General features: G+C 41.1%; 1 protein-coding gene across 5 annotated transcripts in view; it reads right to left on the bottom strand.

Annotated features, from left to right (window-relative positions):
* Positions 1-907: 907 nt before the first annotated feature.
* Positions 908-16,543, bottom strand: part of nvl (nuclear VCP like) — a 19,519-nt gene continuing 3,883 nt past the window's right edge. For 2 of the 5 annotated variants that reach the window (XM_034609444.1, XM_034609448.1), the window contains 18 exons: positions 15,881-16,126; positions 14,535-14,640; positions 13,509-13,585; positions 12,744-12,878; positions 11,259-11,360; positions 10,966-11,083; positions 10,251-10,395; positions 8,242-8,554; positions 7,519-7,740; positions 6,738-6,842; positions 5,995-6,057; positions 5,593-5,712; positions 4,683-4,782; positions 3,916-4,022; positions 3,274-3,350; positions 2,994-3,085; positions 2,143-2,240; positions 908-1,086 (listed from right to left, as the gene is read on the bottom strand). In XM_034609444.1, coding sequence (XP_034465335.1) covers positions 1,042-1,086; positions 2,143-2,240; positions 2,994-3,085; positions 3,274-3,350; positions 3,916-4,022; positions 4,683-4,782; positions 5,593-5,712; positions 5,995-6,057; positions 6,738-6,842; positions 7,519-7,740; positions 8,242-8,554; positions 10,251-10,395; positions 10,966-11,083; positions 11,259-11,360; positions 12,744-12,878; positions 13,509-13,585; positions 14,535-14,640; positions 15,881-16,126 — 2,271 coding nt within the window. In that variant the 3' untranslated portion in view covers positions 908-1,041. Of the gene's footprint in view, positions 1,087-1,887; positions 2,046-2,106; positions 2,241-2,993; positions 3,086-3,273; positions 3,351-3,915; positions 4,023-4,682; positions 4,783-5,592; positions 5,713-5,994; positions 6,058-6,737; positions 6,843-7,518; positions 7,741-8,241; positions 8,555-10,250; positions 10,396-10,965; positions 11,084-11,258; positions 11,361-12,743; positions 12,879-13,508; positions 13,586-14,534; positions 14,641-15,880; positions 16,127-16,543 lie in introns of those variants that run through there. The other 3 variants (XM_034609446.1, XM_034609445.1, XM_034609447.1) reach the window with 3 other exon arrangements.

The following is a 16,543-nucleotide window of genomic DNA, read 5'->3' as shown; positions in this document are numbered from 1 at the left end:
GGCCACCGTAGTACGGTATGTCCTGCTTGGAGAGGACAACATGGCCAAAGGCATAAACAACATTTAGGTTAAGAATAGATCTTACTCAATTCTGGATCAAATCACACGTAATTTGCAGGTTTTAGATCTACTTGAAACTGTAATATAACCAACACCTTGATTGTGTTCAGTTTATGTCCCTGTTGTGTTTGCTGGGATGTTTCTTCAGACTCAACTTCTACAGAAACAAATCTGCAGATTGGTTTTCAACACGGTATGAGCCACATTTTAAACTCCATTTGAACTCAGTGTTGTGATAGGCTCGTAGGTTCCACAGACACCTCCTGCAGCACCAACCGGTGTCAGGAGGTGTCACTAACAATCTTCCTCCCTTCCTGCACTGAAACAGTGGAGTCACGAAGCTTCAGAAGGTTAGAGTAATTGGACAGATTACACCGACTCTAACTGACACATTGGAGATTCTTTATTTACCTCTATATTACACTATATGCTTAGTATCACATTTTTTTAGAATGCTTACTCTGGATCGGTAATACCTGTAATACAGTAATTCAATAGGTTGTGACAGAACAGCTCCTGTCTTGATGAATACTGCACGTGATTAGTTAGTTCAATATTTCAGGACAAGTTGGAAGTCCTTAGTTGGAAGTCCTCTAACAGCAGCAAACAAGCTTTATAAAGACTGATAGGTTAGATTGTCTACTGCTGAGCCATGGAAGACAAGCTGAATGATAATGATAAGCGTGTGTCTGATAACAGAAGTGCAATAAAAGGCAGTGTGTATTTACACTACAGCATGTGAGCAATCAGTGAGTGAGCTCAGGGTGAGTCAGGCAGTCTGATAGCACTACAGGAGCTGATATTATCATGTGATCAAAAATTAGAATAAGAAAACACACCAAATGTATTTGTTGTCGTTTTCCACAAACACTTTTTATTAATAAAAAAGGAAGCAGTATTCAACCATAATAAAATGTGTATATGACTTCTAACTGAATTGTGGACAAGTAAAAGGGGAACTGCTGGTGAAGTCCGCTGCAGTTATCTGCTGAGGGACTCTCTGAGCTGCTCATACGTCCGTTGATCCTACACAGGAAACATAAAGCAAAGGCACAGTCACTGCATGTTTCTGGTTCTCCAACAACAGTTGAATTGCAAACGGATGTAAAGAGGGATGTGCCTCTCCCTAAAACTCCACAGCACAGCAGCTGAGTGCTACAGGTGACGTCTCCACCCGCCTCAGCATGTCTGCCAACAGTCCACATTGCTGCTGTTTAAGCCTTATTCCTGTAACTGAAATTAGTATTTTCTAGTAGAGTGAAGAGCAACCCGCAGTTTAATGTCCCTGTTTTCTGTGTGGGGACGAGTTGGACTGGTTCTCCATGCTACTTGATAGGGAGGTTATGGGGACAGTGATCTGATCGACAGTATAGCACAGAGCTGTCTATAGTGACACAGTCTAGTCTCATTTCCTGCAGCATGTGGAAAGGTGCCAGAGCAACGGACACACAATGAACCACTGCATTCCCCTGTGAGGTGTTCCGGTACAACACAACAACCACACAACTGTTCTATAAACAAGTCGATCCATGACGGTGAGTTCTGACAGGAGAATGGACTGGTGACGGAACTTCAACAGTTTTTAGGTACCAACTGAAATGTGTCCAAACATGGCTTCAAATGTCTGCACTGATTCTTCATCTTAAAGAGTTTGAGAAGTGTAAAACATCTGTGTTTGAACATTTTTGGAGACTTAGAACTTTATATTTTTTAAAGTAAGGTGAACTGGTCAGTACTGTAACTAATTGAAACAAATATCTAAAGTATCAAACTAGCATACAGACACTAGATGAGGCTCAGAGCTCTGAGTCACAACTCATATCTGCAGCTTGTTTAGTGATTCAAACAGACATCAAATGAAAAATGAAATCAGACAGGAGGACAGTGGTGTGGATAAAGATCACAGCAATGCTTCCAAAAACAGATTTTTTGGGAGTTCAAGGTTTAAAACGTGGAACACTTAAAATACAAGTCACAGATTAGATATAAAAACTAAAACAACAAATCCAATTCTGTTGATATCTTCTCAGTGAAAATGAAGTCAGGTTTTTAAAACAGATCTCCGACTGATCATTTTCTCACCTTTTTGGACACGGATGGTCTAACTTTCTTGAAGGCATCCTCAAAGTTCTGTTTACTGACTCTGATGTGAGCAACTGACCCAGCGGAGCATGTGTGACCTGTGTGAAACAACGGACAAAATGAAATCATCAACTATGTCAAGTCAGCGTGAAACACCATGATTCTTTCATGTCGTGTGAAAGTTTTCAGTTTCCACAATAAATGTTTTTCTATCAGGCTGTCACACAGAGGAAACTACTATTCTAAACTAAAGTGGGAGTTAAATCAAACAAGTGCATGCAGGTGCAGTGCATGCATCTTTAGTTGGGGCTGGGAGTCTGGCTACAGGAGTCTGGATGTCTTCACACTTCTACAAATTCAGACTGTGATAAAAATATTCACAATTTGTTAGATCATTTTGTAGATGCCTGTAGTGGCTAAGTGCATTCTCCTGGGATCTTGTTTCTGGTAACCACCAAACACTACTCATTAAAACATTTATGCACATTAATGTCAGACTTGATTATATTAATATTCTCTAATTTGTTTTTTTCTTCGGGATGTATTCCTATAGACCACAGTCAACTCTGCATTCTTTGAATAAATGGAATCAACCCAACCCCCAGGTTTGTTTTGTTTTGTACACCAAAATGACTTATCTGAAAAGAAAAAGCATTAATGTATAAATCATAAACCAGTCATAACATTTTACTCCCACGTGTCAAACTGTGCCACCAACACCAGCAGAGGTCAACAGTGAAGTGAAACCATGGGAATTCTTGCTGATCACTGCTTATAGTCCCACATGACAGTTCAGTCCCATTTTTAAACATCAACACAGTGCAGGTATGCAGAGGTAAGAGTCAGGTTACCAGAGGAGGAAGCTGGAGGATTCTGGCCCTTGAGGTAGGCCCTCAGGGCATTAACAGATGCTTCTCTCACTAACGCAGTCAGGTCAGCCCCACTGGATCAAACACACATAAACACACATTTACACTCAGTATGGATCACACTTATGGATCAATGTCTCAATGTATCATTTTCAATGTTGGCGAGAAAACTGACACGGCAACTGGAGACAAAACATGTCCAGCACAAGTATAAATACATGCAAGTGACTGAGGACAGCTGGTGTTTCCAGCTGGGACTTACGTTAAGCAATCACAGCGCTCATCAAAGGCGATCTCTTCAAGACTGACATCCTGCTCCAGTTGAGGTTTGGTCCCCCCCTGCAACAATCATCAACATCTCTCAATTCTGACTCATTGGAGAAGGCCAGCATTCAAAGATGGTCTGAGGTGGGGTTAGCCTAGCTTAGCACAAAGACTGGATGCAAGGGGAAATATCTACCCTAGCCATTTGAAAAAAGCAATTCCTTAATACTGTACTTCCTAGTGACCCAACTTGTTGTTTAGAGTTGTTTTTCTAGTTGACTGCTGCATGACACGCTAAAGCAGCTGCTTGTGGTTGGACGTTTTGAATGTCAATCCAAACACTGGCATCAGGTTTAAGACCTGATTTATTGGGATATAAATCAGAACTATTCTCTCGTCCCCCTTTTTCTCCAGTCCCCCCAACCAGGTGAGGCATCGAGTCTGGTTCTGCTAGAGGTTTCTTCCAGTTAATGAGAGTTTCTTCTCTCCACGGTCGCCAGAGTGCTTGTTCATTGTGGGAACTGTTGGCTTTCTCTAATTTTTAAGGTCTCGACCTTACTATGTAAAGTGCCTGTTGTGGCAGATTTTCTTTCTCTCCGCTGTCAATAAAGTGTTTCCTCAATGTGGTAACTGTATTCACCTTAGTAATAGTGAGCAGGATTTCATGGCGATCTTTTGCAGGTGGCAGGCCCACATACAGAGTTTTATCTAGGCGACCTGGCCTCAGAATGGCAGGGTCAATGATATCTGGCAAGAGACAAAGCAGCAACAGTCATTTAGTGTTTAGAAGATCATTGAATTATGGTTTTAGTTACAAATCCTTGATAGAGGTAAAAAAATTTAAATAAAGATCATCTCCTTTACAACTACTAATATTAATATTATATATATTACATTTATATGTAAAACCATCACATAACAAAACTCCTACTACAGAAAAACCTTCACTAGTATTACCAGCAAAATCTACTTGAAAAAGCGAGAGCTAAAGTATTCCACAGATATAAAACACCACTGACTGACTATATACAACATTTTATTAATACTAATGAATCAGCCTTTTACTGCTGCAGGTGGAGATAGCCTTCAAATGGCTTAAATGTAACTCTGCACCTACCTTCCTAATTGCATGACGGTAATCTATGAATATGCTAATACACCCCCGCCCCTGGCTCCCATCCCCACCCACAAGGATTGGTTACTAAAGGGATAGTTCACCCAGAAATTAAAATTCACTCATTATCTACTCATTACTATGCCTGGTTGAAATATCCCTTTAAGAAGCTGATCTCTGAGTTCAGTGCATGTCCGAAGAACCCTGGAAGCTTGACCCTCAGAGAGGTTCAGCTTTCAGTGGGTCTCTGGTAACCCAGAGGGCTTTAAGTTGGACTGACGGTGGATCTGTACCTGGTCGGTTTGTAGCAGCCATGATGAAGACCTGTCGTCGAGTCTCTAAGCCGTCCATCTCTGTAAGCAGCTGGTTGACCACCCGCACACTGGCTCCTGACTACACACACGCACACATACACAGAGAGTATATCATAAGCTATACTTAATGGTAAATGGACTGTATTATTTGTATAGCTCTTATATCTTAACTACCACTTTACAAATGCCACATTCAGGTCACATTCATCCATTCACACTCACATTCATTGTGCTATACATACAGTGATTCACTAACACAGCACAGTTCGACATGCTAACAGGATGTCGTGCACAGTAAATTATATCAAATAGAATGAGTGAATACTTGGTACTTGTTGAAATTTTAAGAAAAATACTTATGATCTATACTTTTAGAAACTCTATGCTGCTGTGGTGTATACAATTGCAAATTTTGAAAACTTACTATGAATGAAACATTGAATAATTAAATAAATACAAATATAATATAAATGAACTCGGGACCGGATGCGGCCGCGGGGGAGGGTGGACGAGGACCGGGCAAAACGGCTCCGTGTTGCGTGCATTTTGCGCACCGCGAGAACAAACACTTCACTTCCTGTGTCCGTCACGCAACATCGAACCACGGCCACTAATCGTGCATTACGCTCCACGCCATCAAGTGCAGACCACATGGTGAACATTATATGTAAATTGATTAAAGTTGTAAAACGAGGTTTACTTCCTGTTTCCAGTAGGTGACCAACGACCAACACCTAAACAAATATATACTCAAATTTTTAAAGACATTTTACTGTACACTAAAAATACTGTTAGTATGTACACACTGCTGATGCATGACGCACATTGATACAAACAAACACGTGTTTTTGTATAAAAATTGTTCTGTTAGGAAGTCCATCCTTCTCACCTCATGGCCTGAGCGACGAGGACACAGAGCATCGATCTCGTCAAAAAAGATGACGCATGGAGCAGAGTTGCGTCCTCTCTGGAAGACCTGTCTGACAGCTCGTTCACTCTCTCCAACATACTGCAAAAAACACAGGGCCATGAGTTAGTGCAAACAACTGATTCAGAACAGCCATCTGTTACTCACAGAGTGCTGTGGACAACAGGGCAGACTTGTTTTTACAATATTTTGTGAAAGTGTGTGATGAGAACAATGAAAACAGGTTGTGGTGTATGAAAAAAGGAAGTGGATGGAAGGGACTGCAGAAATACCAGCTACTAGCAAAGTGATGTGACAAGGGCAGGACAATTCAATGCACAGACAGTCTCTTATACACCATGTTCCTGCAGCTCACTGACTCACCATATTGAGCAGTTCTGGTCCCTTGACAGAGATGAAGTTGAGGCCTGACTCATTGGCCACTGCCTGTCAGGAGACAACACAGTGAGACAAAAGAGGAGCCACAGAGCCACTGTTATGAAAATACTTGAGCTGCACACAGCCACTGCTGTGGTTCAAATAAGAAATAGCTCACGATTAATTAATAGCTAATAATTCCCCCTAAAATCATGATATGTCATTTTTACATTTCTGTTTGTGTACAAATACAAAAAAAACAAAGATTCATCAGGTTTAGAAGGGAGCGTTAGAGGTGATGGTAGGTGTAGTTTTGGTGGACAGAGCCAGACTAGCTGTTCCCTACTGTTTTGAGTATAAATAACTATATTTCCCTAAATGCAAAATTGTGCATTTGATAACACAGTACAACATACAAACTGGCTCTGTATGATAAATACTTGACTGTGTTTGATGAACTTGCAGGTGCAGGAAGCTTGAATAACTGAAATCCTATCCTCAGCTCCCAGAAAAGCTTCTCTTGTCCTAGTTAATCTAATTTCAGAGCCACTGCTCAGACTGATTGCGAGATGCTTGATAGACACAGGAGGCAGCTCTCCGTAGAATTACAAAAAACTAACTCCAAAAGTACCAACATACTAAATTCATTTAGGAACCATTTTCAATCCTGTGAAAATGTTTAGTAAGTTGACCAGTCATATAAGAGAGATTTTAGATGCCATTAGAACTGTTCAAAAAGCAGTGTCAACCTTGGCAAGCAGTGTTTTTCCACATCCTGGAGGTCCAGCCAGCAAAACTCCAGATGGAGCACTCAGACCCAGCGCTTTGAATTGTTCCGGAGAACGCACAGGAGCCTGCAAGATGCACACGGTGAATATCATCACAGTCAGTACATACCAATGGTAAATATCAAACAGCGTGTGCAGAAAACCTGTTGGAACAATCTATGAATAGACTAACAATGTCTATCAACCAAAAACGTGTTACTGATCCTGAATTACAGGGGGACCCCAAATTTGACCGGGAAGCCTCAATGATCCCAGCTCATACATGATCAAAACATTGATCGTCTGTTCACACCTGACATTAAATGTCCTGAGTGCGTCTCCTGTGACCACTCGTGATCGAATCTCACTTCCCTGCTGGATATGTGAATAATCATTTACATCATGTGTTAGCAAAGACCAAATGTTGTTTTTACCCAGTCTGAGTTTACACATGAGTCACTGTGTTTGTGAGAGAGATAGTAGGATCTGAAGGGGCTGAAAGAAACATTGTGCTGTGAACATTTAGGGTTTGACTATAAAAATAAAAATCATTATTTGGTGGACACTGAGATACAATTGTTGCTAGTATTTTATATATGTGGCCCAGGAAGCATTTGCATTCACACAGCAAAAAGAATGTGGCCACATGCACATGTACTTAGAGCTCTCCACTTGTGGTCAGATCTCTCAGGACGGATGTTGATACCAGGTGTGAATAGGGTCGAGGTCATGGATGTTAAATGTGAAGAAGCCTGCTGTTTACCAGTATGGCCATGGTGAGCTCCTCTCTGATATCCTGCAGGGCCCCCACATTCTCCCAGGTGACGTCAGGCACAGTGGCGAAGCCCTCCCTCTTGGCTGAGGGCTGGATACTGGACAAGGAGGCCTGGAAGTCTGACATAAGAATGGACAGGCTGTCCAGCTCTTCCTCTGACAGTGTGTCAGTGGACTTCAGCAGCTGTAGGAGGTGACACAGCTCCCCCTGCTGAACCAGCGCACAATGCACACATGGAAACAGAAAATAAAAGTCATTTAAAGGCCACCAAAATTTCAATCACAGTTACTAATGAGAATAAAACACAGGAAGGCAAAATACTTATATCATGTATTATAAATCACAGTAAATACTGCTCAGCATTAACAACAGTCCATCAATGAATCAACCATAAGATCGCAGAAGGCAGTGACAGTGCTCCAGAGATTTTTCAGCCTTCTAAGAGGTCTAAAGTGTGGTCATGTCCGAAAGGAAATCTTTCTCTCTATCTCTTTCTCTCTGTGTGTGTGTGTGTGTGTGTGTGTGTGTGTGTGTGTGTGTGTGTGTGTGTGTGTGTGTGTGTGTATGTATCAGTACCTGCTGCACATTTCTGCACGTTTACAACACTGTGATGATACTGATTTCTTATGTCACCATCATCGTGATATGACATTTTCACACCGTTTCCTACTGAGAAGGGAGTTTTAGGCGTGTTGCTGAAGCTCCTCGTACCTGCAGCTGACTCTGTCCTGACTCTTCCTGAGATACTGGCTTCATGTCTGTTGTCTGTTGCTCCCCGACCTCTCCGTCTGTCACAACAGCCTCAGTCTGAACTTTGTTTGTTAACAGCTCTGTAGTAGAGATTTGTCTCTCGCTCTGACGCCACCCTCTCGTTTCCAGCAGAGCCCTGTTTACAGCAGTCATGGCAGCTTCGCGGCACAGAGCCATGAGGTCAGCCCCCACATAGCCTGGGGTGAGGTGGGCTAGCTGCTGGTAGTCAAAGTCCTCCGGCAGCTTCAGCTTTCGACACAAAGTCTTCAAGATCCTGACAAAGTACAATGCATGCTGTATAAACACAACAAATCCCACCAATTTTCACAGGTCCCTCTATTGTTTTCAAAGACGGAACAATCTACTTGAATATTTGAAATATGCAGCTGTTTATATTTATAATTGAATAAAATCAACATCTTTTCCACTGTCAGTTATACTGTCCAATGAAAAATTGATAATAAAAACTGTTATCAAATTTTCTAAATGTGCCTTAACAGGTCTTAACAATCTCTTCAAGGTGCAACATCCTCTGTCCTTAGCCATCGACTAGAGTGACAGAAAAAAACTCAAATGCAGAAACCTGAGGGAGATTTGCAAGTGAGGGATTCCTCTCTCATGTCTTTGTCAACGAGAATTTTAAAACCTGTTCCTTGCCAAATGGTCATCACTCTCCCCATCTCTTGCTGGTCAAACTACTGCTGTGCCTGTTATAATAATGCCCGTTTGGATTGGGCTGTTTTCTTGGCCTGTGGTAATGCCTACTTACCACAGGAATTACTCCATGTCATCATGGAGTTTACCTCAAACAGGTCTACAATTTACAGACACTTTTTATCAGAGCTTTTTATAAACAGTCTATGGTGCAGAGTGAAGTTAGAAAACTTTGTGTTTATCCTACCTGGTTTATCTGCAGTGAAAATGTGATAGTTAATGTTGTTCATTAAATGAAGCTGGGTTTTCTTTACCATTGTTCATGTGTGTGGTTTATATACAAGTTTGAATGATTACTGAACTTAATGCTAATAACTGCTGTTATGTATTGACAGCAATCGACACAATCTTCAGACCTAACTTCACAACTTTTCAAAGTAAAAGCTCTTTAATTCAGCTTGATATGAAGAATGCAGCAACAAAACAAACACTGTGCTTTTACTTTCTAGACAATTTGCTAAAGAGGAAGTGATTCAATAAATGATGTTGCCATGACGGAGATCAGCTCCTGCCACACCCGTGAATGTTTGTGTCAGTCTGATATGAAATAAATACAATAAAAATATATAATTGGCCACCGCTGTAGTTTATTGTTGAACTCTGTCCGCAGAGTGGCTGTTATGCCCCACTGACTGTGCTGGTTGCCTGTTTATTACATTTTTATCAATATTATATGTATTGTTTGTCCAAATTGTACCAAATTTTACAGTCAACTTCCTTATAATCGGCTTCACACCATTGCTAGTGGCCCAGTGAAGTTTTTTGAGATATGCGTTTACAGATAGACATTTGTGGAATTAAGGAGTAGATTAGTCGGTAGATAAAAAATGACACTCCCAAAGTTTCTGTATCATTTTTAGTGTACTCGCTTTACATTCCCAAATCTATCTTTAAGTCCCTTGATTCTACTCATTCATATATTTGGTACGTTAAACATTGTGGAAAACCCAGTGAGGATTCACCTGAATGTTACAATTGTACTACTTGCCCTTAGGAATATGCAGTCCACCACATACCTAGTCCAAAGAAACGCATTGTGCACTTGATTCCAAAAAAAACATGCTGACAACTAGTTAGCATTAACACTGAGGTGGATAATATTTGTACAAAATGTAAATATAATCCTGCTTCCCTCCTTCATATGTTCTGGTCAGGCCCCTCCCTAGCTGATTTTTGGAAAATAATATATCGATTAATTACCACAAGGGCATTATTTACCATTATAATGCCTTTCTCTGTGATAATGTATGGCTTACCTGAGACGAGCTGCTTCATCCGGGATGCCCATGCAGATCTCTCTATCAAAGCGTCCAGCTCTGCGTAGGGCAGGGTCCAGGGAGTCTGGCCTGTTGGTGGCGCCGATGACCAGGATCTGAGCTGTCACGGTCAGACTATTCAAGTCTGCCAGAACACAAGCAACAGTAACATGTCGCATCCTCAATCATTTCATTAGTGGTATCAGATTTGGCCTCAGTGACAGTGAGACTGTAAGTGGAATGACAGTATATCTGATTCTGTGTTACAGTACAACTACGATCTGCACTTGGGAAACACCGTTAGATGGTGTTGCAGAGTTGTTAAGACAACGCCATATTAGCATGTTTTGCACAGATTTGATATATTTCTGTTCGCATTCGCAATGTGTGAAGCGCACTTTTTCATCACTTACAGTTGATGAGATAAAGAAAATGAATGTGAGAGAACATTTTACAGAGTCAATAATTAAAGTCCCAAGGGGAAACTTTATCACACAAGTTATTCAAACATTAGAGGAAGAATAATAATAGACCTTTAATCCACTTTAAAAACAAAAACTGTTGCTGTTTGATCCATCAATATGACCTCTGCTGATAGTCAATGTCCCCTCGCAGTTACTAATATAGTTAACATAGTTACTAGTTAGTAATATTACCAATAAGTGGCAATATCAGAGACACTTCCTCATGTCACTGTGACGGCAGTGTAGCATACCGTCCATGCAGGTTAGCAGCTGAGCTACAATCCTCCTCTCCATGTCTTTAGAGGCCACCTCTCTCTTAGGGGTGATGGAGTCTATCTCATCTATGAACAGGATACATGGAGCAGAGCTCTGCAAGGGAGAAGAGAGCCAATGATGTTCAGAGGGTAAGAGATGGTCCACATGATTTATCAAATCAGTTCTACTGAATCAGCATTTCCAGTCCCTGTGCTGGCTACACCTCCTCTAGTCACTACTGTTTTGTTGAGACCTCTAGAATGATGAGTAGTTAAAGAGCACTACTGACCACAGCCAAGTCAAACAGCTCTCTGAGTTTCTGTTCAGATTCTCCAGACACTCCAGACACCAGCTCCGGAGCAGACACCTTTAACATGGGCAGCTGCAGCTCCTGAAAAACACAATCACATCACGTCATCGAACAAGCACACAAAATACACACAAGCTTTTCTGATACCCTTCTTACTGTGGTGTAATGGTAATAAACATGAAGTTAATAGTTAATATGCAACACATCTCCCCGCTCATCCTCCTCTTTGGCTCAGTATTATGAGGTTAGCATTTCATTCGACATGATTCAAACTGTGCTCTTCATCCTACAAATACAGCACGACACTGATGGATGATGACGTTTGATGGCAAATCAGAGATATTGATTGTGATCATGGCGGCAGCTGATCGTTGATCCTAATGGTGGATCGTGAATCCTGATCATTGATAGTTGTGGTGGTTAATGATCGTGGTGGCGGCTTGTTAAATGACCGCTACCGGAGGTCGCAATGTTAGCTGAAGTAGCGATGCTACCGTGCACCCGGCACGTACCCTTTGGGATAGCTTGGTGCAGTGTGTACTGTGTGTGCTTGCAAACGTGAATGCGGCTCCATAGGGGGATCTCAGAGGACGTTTAGGCTAAAAACACGGTGTAAATGACGCCGTTTTGAGTTGAATTTGAATGTCGGGGCTTATGGACACTTGGATGACACCACAGGAGCAGTATGGATGCATTTTATCTTTTTGGGGTTTTGTTTTTTACATTTGAAAAAGTGGTCACCATTTACTTCAATTGTATCCGATTTGGCTGCAACGCTGTTTATCCCAAAAACTCCAAAAGTGTTTTGTGGACTCAAACACTTCAACCATCCCTCCATCGGCAGAGTGGTGTGTGGATATTGAGTGAATTTTCATTTTTGGCTGAACTATCCATTTAAGGGTGGCTGTGGCTTAGGGGTTAGAGCAGTCGTACTCTAACCAGAAGGCCGGTAGTTCAATCCCAGTCTTCCCTAGTCTGCATGCCGAAGTGTCCTTGCTATACAAATACAGACCATTTACCATTTAATCCCTATAAGACAAATTGTGATTTGTGAATATGGGCTACACAAATACAAAAAAGTATTGATTGATATTGTAATATTTTTGAGGTGTTGAGCTACACAAGGCATCTATTGCACTTCTGTCTGTCCTGGGAAGGGGGATCCCTCAAATGTGGATCTCTCTGAGGTTTCCACGTTTTTTTCCCCTGTTAAAAGGATTTTTGGTAGATTTCCTTCTGCTTGTTGAATGTTAAGGACAGAGGATGTTGCACATTGTTAAGCCCGATGAGACAATTCGTGATTTGTGAAAATGGGCTATACAAATAAAATTGCATTGATCGATTGATTGATAGAAATAACCAACCAACTCTAAGTAACAAAGAATCAGTCAATTATGTGTTATCACAGGTTCATGTCCACTCATTGTGTTGCTGAATAAAGCTGCACTGAGGAACAGTACTTACACCTGCCACAGCCTGGGCCAGCAATGTCTTTCCACAGCCAGGAGGTCCATGGAGGAGGAAGCCCCTGGGAGGAACCATTCCCAGATGTTGGTACACCTCTGGGTGACGCATGTGGATCATCAGCTTACACACCTCCTGCAGTAATGTCAAATAATAAAGTGAAAATTATAAGTGCATAACACATGCAAAAACACTTCTGAATTCAATTGAATTGAATCATACAATTCCTCAAGGCACTTTACAAAAGATGCTTAAAGACACGCACTGAACTGCAAAAAACTAAACAGAGAAAACAAATATCTCCTGGTGAAAAAGCAGTGACACACACATAGAAGACACCAACTCTTGACCTCATGAATTTGACTGTCTAATAAACTTTGTCACATTTCTAGAGATGAGAGCTGCTCTATCCAAAGTGGGATGAATGCTGTCTCTCATAATAAGACCAGGTTTCCCCCAAAAATGTCAAATTATCTATCTCAATTATTGTTATTCCAATTATCTACGAACATTGTTTTCAAGACACCACCTCGACAGCCAGCAGTGAAAGTATAACATGAGGCTCTACATGTCATCACTGGTCAGATCAGGCAGGGGCCCAGAGAAAACTACAGTCAGACACTCTCTTTGTACAAGAACACACTGATTAATGCTTTAAAAATGATTGATTAAAGCCACATTATGCAGTATTAAAAAACCTCTGCCTTTTACCACAGAAGAAAACTTCCTACAGCTACAAAAGCAGGAAGATTAAAGGCTACTAACCGTTAATGTGCCTTCATTACCTCCTACGTCCTCAAACTTCAGAGTCGGATACTGCAGCTCTGGTAACTTGGATTTAGCTGGGAAAAAACAAAAATCATCAGAAAAACAAAAATTACTACCCTGTGGTTATAAGACTAGTGCAGTTTCAGTCTAGATAAAAAAAATATCCCAGACTCATGAGATAACCGTGACCTTTACTTGTGTCCTTCAACCACCAAAATCCACAGAGTTCAACTTTGAGTCAACATGACAGTTGGTCGAAATTTGAAGAAATTCTCTCAAGGCATTGTTGAGATATTGTGTTCACAAGAATCGGACGTACAGGCGGATGAAAAAAAAATGATGTTACAGACAAAGTCATCTGACGTGAATTGAGAACCACCTGAATAAGAACATACTTCTTTATGACGAAACCATCGAAGACACCCTTTGAATCAGCAGTCCTTCTCTGTGGTCTTTCCATTCAAATATCAGTTAAAGGGCCCATATTTTACACTATTCTGGGATTTCATTTGAGGTATTGGTCCCCCTAAGATGATGCATCAGTGGTTTAAAGTCGAAAAAAAACTGCTGCAATGTGAATTTCCATGTCATCTCTTCTGCCTCTCTCTGGAGCTGCAGACAGAACAGGCTGTTTTTTCGCCTGCCTCTTGAGCCCCTTCCCTGATTGGCTGACTGCACTTTGAGTGACACGCATCCACGCCTATCACCGGTCTCATTCTGCAGTTTGACGATCTCTCTGGTGAACACAGCTGAAAGTCACTGGACTGGTACCGGCTGGGTGGGGCTGAGAGTCATATGGGGGAGGAAGTACGAAACGAGACGTTTCGATAACATATTTCTTCGAATGGACTGAGTGAAAAAGTCCGAGGAGTGACTGTTTTCATACTTTGAGGGTCCCTTAGTAAAAGCCCAGAAAATGTATTTTACACAATACGGGCCCTTTAAGATTCAGTTTTATTGTGGTGTTTAATACTATGTTAAGAATATTTTATAGTTAGACTAAACAACTTGACAATGACGTACCTTTTTTGGTCAAGGTGTGAGGCTCGGCTATTTCAGTTGAGCTCTTTGTCCTTTTTTTAGACTTCCTGTGAGATTTCTCAGGCTCCAGCATGGACACGTCTGTCTGCTGGTGACAAAAGCACAGAGTAGTTGATACATGATTTGAGCCATTCCAGATAAACATACACTGAAATGTCACCACAGGGCCATATTATCATGTGTTCACCCTAACCTATTCTCACTCATTTGGTATATTGTGGAATAAAACTACACATTTTAGAAAGGCAGTATTCCAATCAATCCTGATTTATTGTAAAATAGCCCCCTGCTCAGAACAGTTTGTCTGCTCTTAGATTGACTGTTTTTCTATAAATGTCCTGTGCATCGCTTTACGTTCTCCTCCTCAACGTCAGACTGTGTGCACTCGCCAAACTTCTGGCACAAATAACCAATCAGTACTTTCTATTTGTGGGATCTCTGCAGACAATGATACCAGGGAGGAATTACTGTCTTTGTAAACTGTACATGGTTGTACAACTGTAAATATCATCATCAGTACCACCTGACATCAGATGTCTCCTTAAAGAAGCAGTTATCTCATTAGAGAGTTTACTTTGATATATTTGCTCAAAACCTTTGTTTGGACCTCGAAGGTTGTTGTCAAATTTGTAATTGTTCGTATTCCTGGTTTAAACAATTACAACCTATGAATGTCACAGTTTGTGTGTTCCCACACATCTTTCAGTATTTAAACATGAAAATGGAATTTACATAAATAAATGGTAATTGATTTAATTTAGAACGGAACTTCTATGATAAGTTAGTCATTGAAAGAGAAGTGGCAGCTATTCTGATAAAAGATTCATTTCTAATTAATAATTTTTTGGGTAAAATTGTCGAACATTCGGTGGTTCCAACTTCTCCTGTGTGAGACTTTTTTCCAGTACAATGCTGCAGCAGTCCGTTTCAGCTGTTCCTGGTCGCCCCACCCCTCGCCTCAACCCAACCAGTTGAGGCAAATGCGAGTCTGGTGCTGACAATCTGTTTAGAATTAATCTGAAGGTAGTCTAACAGTAAGACTTGTTAATATATACATTATGCGCTGCATCTGTAATGGCTCTGGATGTCATGGGCAGTATTCCATTTTCTGAGATTTCTTCCCATGCAAAATAACAACTTGCATTGTTTGCATCCACATGTTCAAGCAAGACATTCAAGATGATAAAATCGAAGAAACAGCACCAAAGTTTCTTTGTGACATTACCAAGAGCTGATAACAAGAACATTAACAGTTAACACCTACTGAGTTAGTACTGTCAGAATATCCTGCATATAAGTACACAGACTTTCACTCTTTGGGTACATACTTTTGTTGCTGTATTTGTTGGCTCCTCATCACAGAGGTCAATGAGAATGTTGCTTTTCTCGGGGCCCCTCCCTTTATCAATGAACCAGCCTCCTGTGGAGACCACAGTGCCTGCACTGGGAGGGGGGGTGGCTGTGCTGACATCACTGCTTGGAGCAGGCTGATCTCTCCTGGGTGAGCAGGTAATGGAGTCAGGGTTTCCCTTCCGATACAGAGATGTAACAGAGCTGTTCATGTGGTTGATGGGCTATGGACAGCAAAAAGCAGCAGCATGGAACGGTTAGAGCTCATTGTCAAAAGGTCCTGTGCCAATACCAGTCCAACAATTGGGAAATGTGCTTGTTGGCCATGTATCCCTGAGTCAGACTAATGGATATGAACGTTATCTCAGTGCATGGATAGGTCCAAGATGTGTTAAGCCTGAGTAACAAAAACTAGAAAGAGAAGTTAACTGCCATTCTACCTCTACCTACTTTATTTTAAATAAGTACTCGCCAAATTCTAGAGTGTTCTAATTGCCAAACTGCTATTTTATTTAATTTACATTAAATTAAATTAAGCAGCATAATTAATTTGAAATTCGTTTGTGAAAGTTCTGGCAATTCTGTCTGATTTCCAGACAGAATCATACTTCCCATCAGTTTAATCATTGCGTGTATTCAAA

The sequence above is a fragment of the Hippoglossus hippoglossus genome, chromosome 15, assembly GCF_009819705.1.
Source record: "Hippoglossus hippoglossus isolate fHipHip1 chromosome 15, fHipHip1.pri, whole genome shotgun sequence".
Taxonomy (NCBI): Eukaryota; Metazoa; Chordata; class Actinopteri; order Pleuronectiformes; family Pleuronectidae; genus Hippoglossus; species Hippoglossus hippoglossus.
The sequence above is the reverse complement of the archived record's forward strand: the minus strand, read 5'-3'. Positions and strand labels throughout refer to the sequence as shown.